Here is a 15,301-nt window from a genome sequence, read left to right as displayed (position 1 = left end):
ATGACTCAAGGAGTCACTTTTATATTATAGATTATTATTATTATTATTATTATTAATTATTATTATTACTTTTATTATTATTATTATTATTATTATTATTATTATTATTATTATTATTATTATTATTATTATTATTTATGAATGTATACATCATCACACTCAACTATGAATGTATACATCATCACTGAAATCTTATCTTGCATTACTATGAATTATATTATTTTCTATTAAAAGATTAGTTGAATAAGACATAGTTTAATACTCGGATGAATTCTTTTGGTTAGTTGTTTAAGACCCATTAACCACTTTAGGGTAACCCCAACCAAGCATGCCCTTACATATTTTACATGTTCTTCACGAATATTGATGCATTGTTTAACAATTATAATACGAATGTGATTCAGCGTTTACCAAAAGAGCTTCTTAAGAAAGCACCGGAGTTAAAGAAAGGAAATTTTTATCAATGCGTTGACAAAGATGACCGAGTTCACATCTGGGGGCTGTTGGAGGAGAAAAACAGAAAAAACCCAACTTGTGTGTTTCTTCTGGCTGGAGGAAAATTTGTCCGTTTATGTGGCTATAGTCCGGGGGACGAAATTTGGATGGTATTCAACCGCAGGCAGCGAAAGTTTGAATTTGCGTGGGATGACGTTCACAACTTCGATTGACAGTATGTGTTTGGGATGTTTGGGTATGGAAGTAGAGGTTAGGTTTCTGCATTTTTTGTGTTTGTATGGGCAGTTTCAGTAATTAGTAGGTATGAATGGTATATGTGTTTGGGATGTTTAGATGTTTTTTTATGAAACTTTGGATGTGTAAGTATGAATGGTTAATTTTTGAAGCTTACGCGTTATGTGAATCAGCGCGTAAGCTTTTAATTGTAACTCCTTTTGGTGATGTAAATTGTGCAACCAATGTAATTAACTTTAAGACTTTGTTATGTAATTATGTTGATCTAAATGAATCTCATAGTTGAGTATTATTATTATTATTACTAAGCAAATATTAGTTAGAAATTACTTAATGTGAAACATTATATTATTTGCGTAGTTTTCAGTAACGGACACAATCATAGAATGATGGTATATAGTTGTTGAGCAAATGATAACAAATAAACACATCAATGCAAGTCTAATAATACTTAATATATTATACTGTAAGCTTAGGTCTTGATTCCCATAGGTTATTTCACGCTTCGAATCTCTTGATGTGTTGATGAATTGTAAAGATAGCAAACACCGTTTGCTTTGTTAATAATATTTTTTGGATTTGAGAAAACGTATTAGAACGTAACTTTTCAGCCTGAAAAGTTGAAGGAAGAATTTATGATTAATAAAAGTATTATTTCGGAGTTAAGATGGTAATCGTATTAAATTACCTTTATTAAACAGTTTTGCATAGTATCATTCTGTTGGCAAGTGGTCTTGTTTGGCCTCATGTTGTAACACAACATGACCATTTACATACCAACAACAAATAAGAAACAGAGAAAAAAAAATGAAATATAAAAGTAATACCTATATTGAATCTGATTGTCAATTTATATCCAATATAGATTTAGGTTAGATGGTTCATTTTATAATTGAATATGCAATGCAAAGTAATTCTATCGTGGTGGCCTGTTGATGAAATTCGAGTCTGATTCTCAACAAACATATATGACTTCACCCATTTTCTTGTTTTAATCAATCTCTACCCATATTTAACCCAAACTTTGGTAAGGGATATTGACTTGTTAGAATTTAATGTAAATATGTAATATACCTTGACAATGAAGATACTCCAATGCAATTAGTACCTTTGCAGCATTATATCTGCAACAAAAAACAAATAATTGTTTGTTTGTTTTGTTTTTTTTTTTTTTTTTTGTTTTTGTTTTTGTTTTTTTGTTTTTGTCTATCAACTTTATCACATTTAAACAGTATTTTTACCTAACATCGTCTTCCTTTAAGACCTTCATCGGGTGTCTGTCTAATAGCATATAAAGTTCCCCGCCTCAGTTATCAAACAAACATGAGTTGGAGTCTGCAATTATTTTTCGTTTGTTAACCAAATTTTCTATTTATCGATACAATAATATGGAGTAATAAAAAACCTGAAATGAAGCGTATAATGCTGGAAGAAAAGGATGGTTTAATACATCCAATATATCTTTTTCTGCGCACGCTCTATGCACCTATTTTGTGTAGCAAAAAAAGTTATATTACGAAAACTGATTTTCGCATAACAGAATAAATTTAATGTTTTTCTCACCTTGTTACGGTTAATCATAACACCTTTATCCATTGCTTTCATTGCAAAAAAATCGCCAGTTCCACATAACTCTACCAAATGAACACTACCCGTATCTCCCGATCCTAAAGGCTTAACGGGCCTAAAATGCTTTAGTCTTAACTTTTACCCACTATCGATAACCTACAAAAAATCAGATATCATATAATTAAGTTTATATGTGAGCATTCAACATATAATTGTTCAAAAAAGTTAACATATAATATGGTTGATGATCACTGCGCATAATATAGTTAAAGGCATCAATGTACCTTTAGAATAGCCTTCCAAGCTGATGTATCCCTTCTATGAGGCTTCGGGTGACCCATATTCGAATGTTTAGCCCATAAATCATCCGGCGTCTGCATAACATAAAAATTTTAAATTTGTATTTTTTTTATATTAAATTAAATACATTTATTAATATGTATAAAAAAATTAGTAGCTAGAGGTTTTAGTAAGATTAATCAAATTTGGATAAAAACTATGGGTAAGCTAAAGTTAGAGGTTTTAGTAGTACAGGGGTTGAAGACATAGATATCCGATGTTGGACGGCTAGACATCACCTGCAAATAATTTCAATAAGATTAATCAAAATTGGATAAAAAATAATTATAAAACTCACATTAAATGTGATAAAAAAATGCATACTAATGTGGGTGAGCTAAAGTTAGATCTAGTAAATCTTCATACTAATCAAATTTTTGATATACCGTTGAATTAACTAAATAAGGAAAGTAGCATATGGACATACCTTTCCCAAATACTGGTGATGCAGTCATGCCAAATATACGGGGTAGTTTAGCAAGACCTGGTTTGTAAAATATCTACATCATGCAAAATACATCTTATATGCCAAATTCATATCTTCGAAACCAGTAACTAAAGGTAGCAAATTTCAACCCATGCACTTAAATGAGTCAACTTGGGTTTTGACTTATCTCCTGCAAGTCAAATTGGTAGATTAAAAAGCCATTTTGACATTCTAGTATTTATACAAAAGAAAAAAAAAACGGACATAAGAATGTTTAAGGTCAGTTCAACAACTCAGTCCCTACAAAAGATTTATGCACTTGGAACCCAACCCGCTCATTTTGCCACACCTACACCTAACAATTATGTAAACAACAATACTATATATCACCTTCATGATTTCAGTATAAGGATGATTGCTTTCAAGTTGTGCATATATATGCTTACAAATGCAGGCTCGGATAGTATATGCCTTCAACCCCTGTGCAAACAACCGTAACCTTGTCATCCTGCACCATTTCCTCCTGCTTTTTATTATATCTGAAATACAAAGTTTGATCAATTCACAAATTGTTCATAGGATCCTATTAATCAAATACAAATTTCAGCATGGTCGATTAGACCCTAATTCATTAATGCAAATCTTACATGTCTATCACAGACTTACTCAACTGTTTTTAGGTTGATAAGTTTCTGAATCTGATAATTCAAATTAAACTTCGCTTTGCAATCCGGGCAGTAATAATCACTTGACCCGAGATCCTACAAATAAAGTTTAAAATCATATACTACAAAAGAGTTTATAAAAACTACACAACGTTTGTATGAAACTGAAGGATTAAAAAAGAAACTTAAAATGATGACCCGATATCTTATCACATTCTGCATGGACCCACACTTTACACCCATCACATCTAACCCATCTAACGGTATCCGAACGATTCCATATCTTTTTGCAAATACCACAATAATGTTTCAGTTTTGTCAACTAAAACAAAAGATAATACCATTATTATTCACAAATATAAACAAAGCAATAAAGTAAACTGTAAACCTAAGGTCACACATGTTATACAAACCCTAGTGCACGTAGTGCAAAGAAGACGGCTATTAGGAGACACATCATTCATTTTTGGTAACATTTTAAGTGTGATAGTCTGTCTGGACCTGATGTACAAATGATGAGTCAATATTGCAACCCCCCACATAAGGGCATGTATATAGTTTCCACCTCTACATGTTTTGCCCATTTGGACCCTTTTGACCCGTTTGGTGTACCTTAAGCCTTGGGATGTTCATTTGTACATTAAGCCTTGGGATGTTCATTTGTACCTTAAGCCTTGGGATGTTCATTTTAGTGTACCTTAAGCCTTGGGATGTTCATTTGTACTTCCGTGCATCTTTGCTATTACCAATGTATAAACATAACGTAAATGGCTAGTTAGTTTAACGTAAGTTGGTTCTACAGCTTGTCAATGCTCGTATCATGGGTCATAAAATAGTAATCACGCTTTCATATTTATAAACTTGTGATTTCTTAAAACAACAATTATAATCGTTTGACGCAGAAATAGTCTATATTAGTCGTTAGAAGTACCTCAAGCAGAACATCTTTTGAATAGTCAAAGACGCTATCATCAAATGTATCCTTGTTTACTATCTTCACATCACCGTACTTCTGCATTGACACGCATAGCCCAGGAAATATTTAGCCCAGTATAATAAGAACAATAATATTCAAATTAACAACTCATCAACGGAAGAACTTACATCTTCGAGGATTGGACCTGACTTGTAGAAATACTAAGCTTGTCATAAAAAAGGCATCCCCTAAAACCTTGAGGTTTTCAAGGGTCTAAGTCTTGGTTAAATACAGATTTCTTGTCATCATTAGTTCCATATATGCAATTACCTTGGTCTATGACATCTGATTGTTACTTAATATTTATTTTGCCAATATCTATATAAATTTACCACTTAATATTTATCATTTAATAAGTTATATTATACATGTGATATATCAAATGGTCAGACAAAAAAGTACCTCAGTATCGAGTAGAACCATGTAGCTAGTGCGCTTCATTTGATTATTTCTGTAATTTTTGTTCCACACATTTAACACCTTGACACGTATATTATAACCAGCCTTCGATTTGGTTATCATGTTCAATGGTATGAATAGTTATTAAGTAGACATTTTGACTTGTTGAAAATGATACCATATTAGAATGTATTTTATGATTCAGCAGTGACTTATAATTTGACTACATAAACCAGTTGAAACTTTTTAATTCTGGACAATATATCAAAATTACACATATCGAGTTTGCATAATACAAAGAAAATCATTATCATTAAGAATGCATCATTATCAATAATCAATAATTAAGTAAAAAGTTTAATATTTATATTCAATCGTTAAATATCAAAATCAAATAAAAGATTAAAGCAATTATAGCACAGACAATTCTATTAGGGATTGGAATCTATAATCACCTGATTGTGATAACATCGACTGTATGATTACCTTTGATTCCTATCCAGTCCGTTTATTCATGTATCATCGCAGATGCAAGTAGAACAGAATGTAATGTAACAAATATGAGGGTTTGAGAAGCAAAGAACTACTGTTAATTGTTGATTTAGGGAGAAAATAGGGCTTGGAAGGCAAATAAGAGCGTATGAAAAGGTATGCGAATTCGATTTAGGTGAAAAGAGAATTCATTCTCGAATTTGATGTTAGTCTGGTGTTTTTTAGGAAATTAGGGTTTTCTCTTGTTTGTTTGTGAATGAATTGAATTTCGTAGAACCTGTTGTTATAATTCAGTAGGCTTATAACTACCTTTAGTGGTTTGATTCTTGATGTTATAATTCAGTAGGCTTATAACTACCTTTAGTGGTTTGATTCTTGATGTTATAATTCAGTAGGCTTATAACTACCTTTAGTGATTTGATTCTTGATTTAGAATACTAATAATGAAGTGTAAGAACAAAGATGATAATGGAGAGAAAGAAAGAAACACTTTGTAAGTGTGAGAAATGGTGCAAGTTTAATGCTTGCATTCATGAGTATTTATAGCCTAAAATCTCAATATAAAAATACATACTTTGTGTACCAAAATTGACTATATGTATACACCAAAATTGACTATCCATATCTATATTGTTATTATTATTATAACACTCCCCCTTGGATAGCAATTTTATTTTGTTGAAGATCAACTATAAATTACTGCCTCGTTAAAAACCTTGCTAAAGAAAACCCAGTGGGAAAAAACTTTAGCTAAGGGAAAAAGAGTGCAGCATGGAGTTGACTCCCCCTCAAGTAGACATCGCTTCAGCTGTTACATCTTTTGAACATGTCTCATGCCAATGTTATGAACGTGTGTTCTGAAAATAGCAGTTGGAAGTGCTTTCGTGAAAAGATCAGCAGAGTTTTTGCTAGATTGCACATATCTCATTTCAATCTGGTTGTCCTTAATGAGATTTTGAGTGTATGAGAAGAATCTAGGTGGTATGTGTTTTGTTCGGTCACTTTTGATATACCCTTCTTTCATCTGTGCTATGCAAGCTGCATTATCTTCATAGATAGTTGTTGGACTTTTATCGCGTTCTAGTCCACAAGAATCAGTAATGAGTTGTGTCATTGATCTCAACCAAAAACATTCTCGAGTAGCTTCATGTAATGCAATCACTTCGGCATGATTTGACGATGTAGCAACAAGTGTTTGTTTTTGAGAACGCCATGATATTGCAGTACCTCCATTTAGGAATACATATCCAGTTTGAGATTTAGCTTTATGTGGATCAGATAAATAACCTGCATCTGCATAACCAACCAAATCTTGTTTTGATTCGTTAGAATAAAATAATCCTAAATCAGTAGTTCCTCGAAGGTATCGAAATATGTGTTTGATCCCATTCCAGTGTCTTTTGGTAGGAGCAGAGCTGAACCTTGCCAACAAATTAACTGCAAAAGAAATGTCAGGTCTTGTACAATTTGTAAGATACATAAGAGCTCCAATTGCACTAAGATATGGTACTTCTGGTCCAAGAATGTCTTCTTGATCTTCACATGGACGAAATGGATCAGCTTCAACATTGAGTGATCTAACAACCATAGGAGTACTTAATGGTTTTGCCTTGTCCATATTGAAACGTTTCAAAATCTTTTCAGTATATGTTGTTTGATGTACAAGTAAACCATTAGGCATATGCTCAATTTGTAAACCAAGGCAATACTTGGTTTTTCCGAGATCTTTCATTTCAAATTCTTTCTTTAGAAGTTGAATGGCTTCATGGATCTCTTTATTTGTACCTATGATGTTAAGATCATCAACATAAACAGCTATGATCACATATCCGGATGTTGTTTTCTTAATGAAAACACAAGGGCAAGTAAGATTATTTGTATACCCTTTGCTTATCAAGTAATCACTTAATCGGTTATACCACATACGTCCCGATTGTTTTAACCCATATAAAGATCTTTGTAATTTAATCGAATACATTTCTTTGGGTTTTGCATTTGATGCTTCTGGTACCTTAAATCCTTCAGGTATCTTCATATATATATCACTATCAAGTGATCCATATAGATAAGCAGTCACAACATCCATGAGATGCATTTCTAAATTTTTAGAAACTGCCAGACTGATTAAGTACCTAAAAGTAATTGCATCCATAACAGGAGAATAAGTTTCTTCATAATCAATTCCCGGTCTTTGAGAAAAACCTTGAGCTACAAGTCTAGCTTTATACCTTGTAACTTCATTTTTCTCATTTCTTTTTCGGACAAAAATCCATCTGTATCCTACAGGTTTCACATCTTTAGGAGTGAGAATGATGGATCCGAAAACTTTTCTTTTATTGAGTGATTCTAATTCAGCTCGTATTGCTTCTTTCCATTGAGCCCAATCATGTCTATTTTGACATTCAACCATAGATGTTGGTTCTGGATCATCATCATTATTCATGATGTCATATGCAACATTAAATGAAAATTTCTCATCAAGATTTTTCATTTCATTTCGGTTCCATAATATTTTTGAATATGCATAATTGATTGCAATTTCTGTATTGACATCATCAATCTCCTCTGCAGTAGGAGTACTGATTTGTGGTTCTTCTTGAACACTTTCTTTTACTTCATTATCAGCTGATTTTCTTTTTCGAGGATTTTTATCCTTTGAACCGATTGGTCTTCCACGTTTCTGACGTGGCAAAGATTCATGAGTGACGTTATTGCCAGCTTTTGGAATTTCAATTCGAGCTGGAGTATTTACTGCTGGTATATATGATTTTGTCACCGTTTTTGTATCTGTAAATGCATCAGGCAATTGATTTGCAAGTTCTTGTATATGCATTATCTTTTGAACTTCTGTCTCGCATTCTTTTGTGCGAGGATCAAGATACTTTAATTGAGGTTCACACCATGAAACATCATTTTCTTTATTTTTCATTTCTCCCCCTAATCTAGGGAACAATGTTTCATTAAAATGACAATCAGTAAAACGTGCTGTAAAAACGTCACCTGTCATAGGTTCAATATACCTTAATATTGAAGATGTTTCATATCCAACATATATTCCCAACCTCCTTTGAGGACCCATTTTTGTACGTTGTGGTGTCGCAATTGGAACATACACTGCACAACCAAATGTTCTAAGATGGGAAATATTTGGCTCTTGACCAAAAGCAAGTTGTAGGGGGGAATATTTATGACTTGCACTTGGTCTGATGCGAATCAATGCAGCAGCATGTAAAATTGCATGACCCCATATAGATACAGGGAGTTTTGTTCTCATTATCAATGGTCTAGCGATTAACTGTAAACGTTTAATCAATGACTCGGCTAAACCATTTTGTGTATGCACATGAGCAACAGAATGTTCAACAACAATTCCTATAGACATGCAATAGTCATTAAATGCTTGAGATGTAAATTCACCAGCATTATCAAGTCTCACCCTTTTAATGGTGTAATCAGGAAAATGAGCTCTCAATTTAATAATTTGGGCAAGAAATTTTGCAAATGCCACATTACGGCTTGATAACAGACAAACATGAGACCATCTGCTAGATGCGTCTATTAGAACCATGAAATATCTAAATGGTCCACATGGTGGATGAATTGGTCCACATATATCACCTTGAATTCTTTCAAGAAACATTGGTGATTCTTTCTCAACCTTAAGTGGTGAGGGTCTAGTTATCAATTTTCCAAGAGAGCAAGATGTACATGGAACCATTGTATCATGATGGATTTTTCTATCCTTTAGTGGATGTCCATGAGTACATTCAATAATCCTTTTCATCATTGTTGATCCTGGATGGCCTAATCTGTTATGCCATAAACTGAATACACCAGGATCAATATATTTTTCGTTAACTACCATATGTATTTCTGGTACATTTATATGTGTATAATGTAATCCAGAACTAAGTCTTGGCAGTTTTTCAACCACATGACTCTTGTCAGTGATACTTAAATATTTCTCATTTTCTGTTGTCACTGACTGATAATCATACCCGTTAAGGTATATGTCGGAGAAACTCAATAAATTTCTGCTTGACTTGGGAGAAAATAAGGCATCATTTATTAAAAATTTTGTACCATTTGGTAGTATGAAATTTGCCTTTCCTATCCCTTTTATCAAGTTAGCAGGTCCTGATATTGTATGTATAGTTCCTTCCGTTGGTTTTAGATCAATAAAATATTTCTCGGATTTAAGTATAGTGTGTGTAGTTCCACTGTCTGCTATACAGAGATCTCCACCACTTGATTGATGTTGTATTCCATCAAAATTCATATTGAACTTCATATATAAGAAATAAATAGTGAGTACATTAATATTACACAATATTTTAAACGCAAATAGATAGTACTGGAACATTTAGCAAACATAATGACAAAGACAGACGATATTAAATCGTTTATTTTTCAAAAGACACACAACTTAAACATTCAAGAAATCTTCATATAAATCAGATGGTTTCTCAGTGACTGTTGGATCAATATTATCCACAAAATTTACTTCCTTTTCTTTACCTTTCAGCGAATCCTGATACATCTTAACAAGATGTTTAGATGTTCGGCAAGTATTAGCCCAGTGGCCCATTCTACCACATCTGTAGCAAGATTCTTCAGAATTTTTAGAAGAATTTTCTTCAACATCTTGTTTAATGGGCTTGTTTTGTGGTTGATATTTATATTTTCGTGGATTACTATTTCTTTGACCACCACGGCCACGACCACGACCACGTCCACGCCCATTACCATTACCATAAGGATGGTTTCTACCATAGTTATGGCTTTTGGCATGATGATGGTGATGGTTATTATAACCACGACCTTGCCCGCGTCCTTGTCCCTGTTTATAATTATTTGCAGTATTTGCTTCAAGGATTGCAAGTGTACCAGTAGGACGGGATTGCTGATTTTTCATTAATAGCTCATCATTTTGCTCTGCAACTAAGAGATATGAATTAAGTTCAGGATATGTTTTGAACTTTAGCATTCTCAAATTTCTTTGCACTGTGATGTTTGCAGCATTCATTGTGGAGAAAGTTTTCTCCATCATGTCTGCATCACTAATTTCATGTCCACAGAATTTAAGTTGTGAACATGTATTATACAGAGCTGAGCTGTATTCATTTACTTTCTTAAAGTCTTGGAACCTTAATGTTCTCCATTGTTCCATTGCAGCTGGAAGTAAAATTTCTCTTTGATTATTGAATCTGCTTTTGAGACCTTCCCATAAAACATGGGGGTCTTCTACAGTCACATAATTATTTTGTAAGCATTCATCAATATGTTGATGAATAAAGCAACATGCCGTAGCTTGTTCTTTTTCAGAACAAGTGTTGTTTTCATTTATGGTTTCAAGAATGCCCATTGATTTAAGATGCATTTTTACTTTTATAACCCATGGCATGTAGTTGTTTCCAGTTGATTCTAAAGGAGTAAATTTAAGCTTTTCCAGATTCGACATTTTCTATTATCAAAAATTAAAACAAACATCATGATAAATTAGAGTCAATTTATATTCATAAGTATATAAACATTAAACATAAATTTAATATAACATAAATGATAAGTAGGTGACAGTGTCGACCATGTGTAAGCAATCATAAATAAATGTTATATAACAAAAATATAAATATTAGTAAACATAAATGAAAATTTGGCGACAGTGTCGACCATATATTTTTTCAGGTGGTATAACCGACCTATATCATTCTGGTGGTATAACCGACCATATATCATTTTGGTGGTATAACCGACCATATATCATTTTGGTGGTATAACCGACCATATATCATTTTGGTGGCAGAGCCAACCATATTTAGTATTAAGATTATCGTGCTGATAACGTGTTATAATTCAGTAGGCTTATAACTACCTTTAGTGGTTTGATTCTTGATGTTATAATTCAGTAGGCTTATAACTACCTTTAGTGGTTTGATTCTTGATGTTATAATTCAGTAGGCTTATAACTACCTTTAGTGATTTGATTCTTGATTTAGAATACTAATAATGAAGTGTAAGAACAAAGATGATAATGGAGAGAAAGAAAGAAACACTTTGTAAGTGTGAGAAATGGTGCAAGTTTAATGCTTGCATTCATGAGTATTTATAGCCTAAAATCTCAATATAAAAATACATACTTTGTGTACCAAAATTGACTATATGTATACACCAAAATTGACTATCCATATCTATATTGTTATTATTATTATAACAGAACCCCTATTTTGTCAATTTACTCCCGTGTTTTTTTTAAACATGAAGGGTATTTTAGTATCATTTATGCTAAACATTAAGATTATGGTGTCATAATCATAAAATGGAAATTTTAATGGTCTAGATTAGAGAGTTGTTTATTAATAGATGGTTAGGATTATAAGTTTTTGTTTTTTGTGACCTATTTTTATGTTTCTTATTATATATAGTATAGAGTATAGAGTATAGATAGATAGATTGTTTTAATTTATTTTTAATTTATTTTATTTTATTTTAGTTTGGGAATTAATCCACTTTATAGTAAGTACAAATAATAGATTTCATTCAATTAAAATATTTCTATTGTTATAATTCAGTAGGCTTATAACTACCTTTAATGGTTATAAGAACAAAGAGAGAAAAAGAGAGAAGAAGGAGAGAAGAAATATTGATATTGATATTTCAAGAGAAATGGTGCACCTTAAATGGCTACCATACATGTCTATTTATAGCATAAAATATTACTATGCAAGAAATATAATAATAATAAAATTAACATCCAATCTAGATATTTTATAACACTCCCCCTTGGATGACAATTTTATTAGAGAATAACTAGTACTGCCTCGTTAAAAACCTTGCTAAAGAAAACCCATTGGGATAAAACTTTAGCTAAGGGAAAAAGAGTGCAGCATAGAGTTGACTCCCCCTCAAGTAGGCAACGTCTGAGTTGTTACATCTTCTGAACATGCCTCATGTCAATATTATGAACGTTTGTTCTGAAAATAGCAGTTGGCAGTGCTTTGGTATAAAGATCAGCAGAGTTGTTGATTGAACGTATCTCATTTTAATCTGGTTGTCTTTTACGAGATCTTGAGTATATGAGAAGAATCTGAGGTTTTCATCTGAAACTGTATCATCTAAATCTTTTATGTACAAGTTTAGCCCCTGTGATTTGTCTACAGTCTCCTTCATGGTTTGCTCAAACCCTTGTTTCAATTCCTATTCTCTTGTAGTCTTTTATGAGTCTTACCAACATACCATTCTTTTCCATCAAACTTATGACCGTTAAGACCGTTTATATCTTTAGCGCCTCGTCAGCATTTATGTTTTGTTCTGTCATTTTTGATACTCTTCTTTCATTTGTATTATGTAAGCTGTATTATCTTCATAGATAGTTGTTACGCTTTTATAGCGTTCTAGTCCACAAGAATCAATAATGATTTGTATCATTGATCTTAACTAAAATCATTCCCGAGTAGCTTCATGTAATGCAATCACTTCGGCATGATTTGATGATGTTGCAACAAGTGTTTGTTTTGAGAACGTCATGATATTGCGGTGCCTCCATTTAGGAATACATATCCAGTTTGAGATTTAGCTTTATGTAGATCGGATAAATAATCTGCATCTGTATAACCAAACAAATCTTGTTTCGAGTTGTTAGAATAAAATAATTATAAATCAGTAGTTCCCCGAAGGTATCAAACTATTTGTTTGATCCCATTCCAATGTCTTTTGGTAGGGGCTGAGCTGAACCTTGTCAACAAATTAACTGCAAAAGAAATGTCAGATCTTGTATAATCTATAAGATACATAAGAACCTCAATTGCACTAAAATATAGAACTTCCGATCTGTTAAAATTTTCATGATCTTCGCAGGGATGAAATAGATCAGTGTCAATATTGAGTGATCTAACAACAATGAGTTTGTCTTTAAAAAAAATGTTTTAAAATCTTTTCGGTATAAGTTGTTTGATGTACAAGTAAACCATTAGGCATATGCTCAATTTGCAATCCAAGGTAATACTTGGTTTTTTCAAGATCTTTCATTTCAAAATAATTCTTTAGAAGTTGAATGATTTCATATATCTCTTTATTTGTTCATATGATGTTAAGAACATTGACATAAACAACTACGATTTCATATCCGAACATTGTTTTTATAAAACATACGTGCAAAATAAGTTTATATTTATACCCTTTTTTTTTATCAAGTAGTCATTTAATCGGTTATACCACATACGTCCCGTTTGTATAAACCCACTTAGAAATCTTTGTGATTTAATGGAATATATTCCCTTGGGTTTTACATTAGATGCTTATGATACCTTAACCCTTTAGGTATATTCATATATATCACTATTAAGTGATCCATACAGATAAGTAGTAACAACATTCATGAGATGCATTTAAATAACTACCAGGTTGATTAAGTATCTAATAAGTAATTGTATCCATTACAGGAGGATAATTTTTCCTCCTAATTCATTTCTGGTCTTTGTGGGAAATATTGAGTTACAAGTCTAGTTTTGCCTTGTAACTTCATTTGCACATTTCTTTTCGGATAAAAATTCATTTGTATCCCATACGTTTCACATCTTTAAAAGTGATAACGATTGATCCGAAAACTTTTCTTTTATCGAGCGATTCTAATTCAGCTCTTATTGCTCCTTTCCATTGAGCTCAATCATGTCCATTTTGTATATTCAATGACAGATTTTAGTTCCAGATCATCATCTTTATTCATGATGTCATTGTAACATTATATGAAAATATCTCATAGAGATTTTAGTTTCATTTCAGTTCCATAATATTGCATAATTTATCGCAATTTTAGTATTTACATTTATCAATATCCTCTGCAGAAGGAATATTGATTTGTGGTTCTTCTTGAACACTTTCTCTTACCTCATTATCAGCTGATTTTCTTTTTCGAGGATTTTTATCTTCGGAACCAATTGATCTTCCACGTTTGATGCGTGGCAAAGACTCAACAGTGACATTATTGCCAGCTTTTGGAATTTCAGTTCGAGCTGGAGCATTTATCGCTGGTATATATGATTTAGTCACTTTTTTATATCTGTAAATGCATAAAGTAATTAATTTGCAAGTTCTTGCATATGCATTATTTTTGAACTTTCGTTTCACATTCTTTTGTGCGAGTTCAATATACCTTAATTGATGTTCACATCATGAAGCATCATTTTATTTTTTATTTTTTTATTTCTCCCCCTAATCTAGGGAACAATGTTTTATTAAAATGACAATCAGCAAAACGTGCTGTAAAAACATCACCCATCATGGGTTCAATATATCTTATGATTGAAGATGTTTTATATCCAAAATATATTATCATCTTTCTTTGAAGAACCATTTTATTGTGTTGTGGTGATACAATTGGAACATACACTGCACAACCAATGTTTTAAGGTAGAAAATATTTGGCTCTTGGCCAAAATCAAGTATTAAGTGAAAATATTTACGACTTCCACATGGTATAATGCGAATTAATGTCGCAGCATGTAAATTTACATGTCCACATATAAATATTGAGAGATTTGTACTCATTATCAATTGTCTAGTTATTAGCTGTAAGCGTTTATCTATTGATTCAGCTAAACCAATTTTGTGTATGCACATGAGCAACTGGATGTTCAACAACAATCCCTGTAGATATATAATGATCATTAAATGCTTGAGATGTTAACTCACCAGCATTATCAAGTCTCATCCTTTTAATGGTGTAATCAGAATAATGTGTTCTCAATT

General features: G+C 32.2%; 1 protein-coding gene across 13 annotated transcripts; it reads right to left on the bottom strand.

Annotated features, from left to right (window-relative positions):
- Positions 1-279: 279 nt before the first annotated feature.
- LOC139866740 (histone-lysine N-methyltransferase ATX5-like) lies at positions 280-5,798 on the bottom strand. Of its 13 annotated transcripts, XR_011765585.1 has the most exons (11): positions 4,622-5,359; positions 4,388-4,429; positions 3,889-4,012; positions 3,692-3,786; positions 3,416-3,564; positions 3,026-3,098; positions 2,544-2,633; positions 2,254-2,415; positions 2,096-2,176; positions 1,932-2,025; positions 280-1,814 (listed from the first exon to the last, which is right to left on the bottom strand). XR_011765585.1 is itself a non-coding variant. In XM_071855032.1 (6 exons), exons 3-6 carry the CDS (start codon positions 3,931-3,933, stop codon positions 3,073-3,075), a joined length of 243 nt encoding a protein of 80 aa, XP_071711133.1. In that variant the 5' UTR covers positions 3,934-4,429; positions 4,622-4,702; positions 5,552-5,798; the 3' UTR covers positions 3,031-3,072. The 13 variants fall into 13 exon arrangements, 5 of the variants coding, with proteins under 5 accessions (XP_071711133.1, XP_071711134.1, XP_071711135.1 ...); XR_011765584.1 differs by having other exon boundaries at positions 3,673-4,012; XR_011765582.1 differs by having other exon boundaries at positions 3,692-4,012.
- Positions 5,799-15,301: the final 9,503 nt, after the last annotated feature.

The sequence above is a fragment of the Rutidosis leptorrhynchoides genome, chromosome 9 (genome assembly GCF_046630445.1).
Source record: "Rutidosis leptorrhynchoides isolate AG116_Rl617_1_P2 chromosome 9, CSIRO_AGI_Rlap_v1, whole genome shotgun sequence".
In the NCBI taxonomy this organism is placed as follows: Eukaryota; Viridiplantae; Streptophyta; class Magnoliopsida; order Asterales; family Asteraceae; genus Rutidosis; species Rutidosis leptorrhynchoides.
The sequence above is the reverse complement of the archived record's forward strand: the minus strand, read 5'-3'. Positions and strand labels throughout refer to the sequence as shown.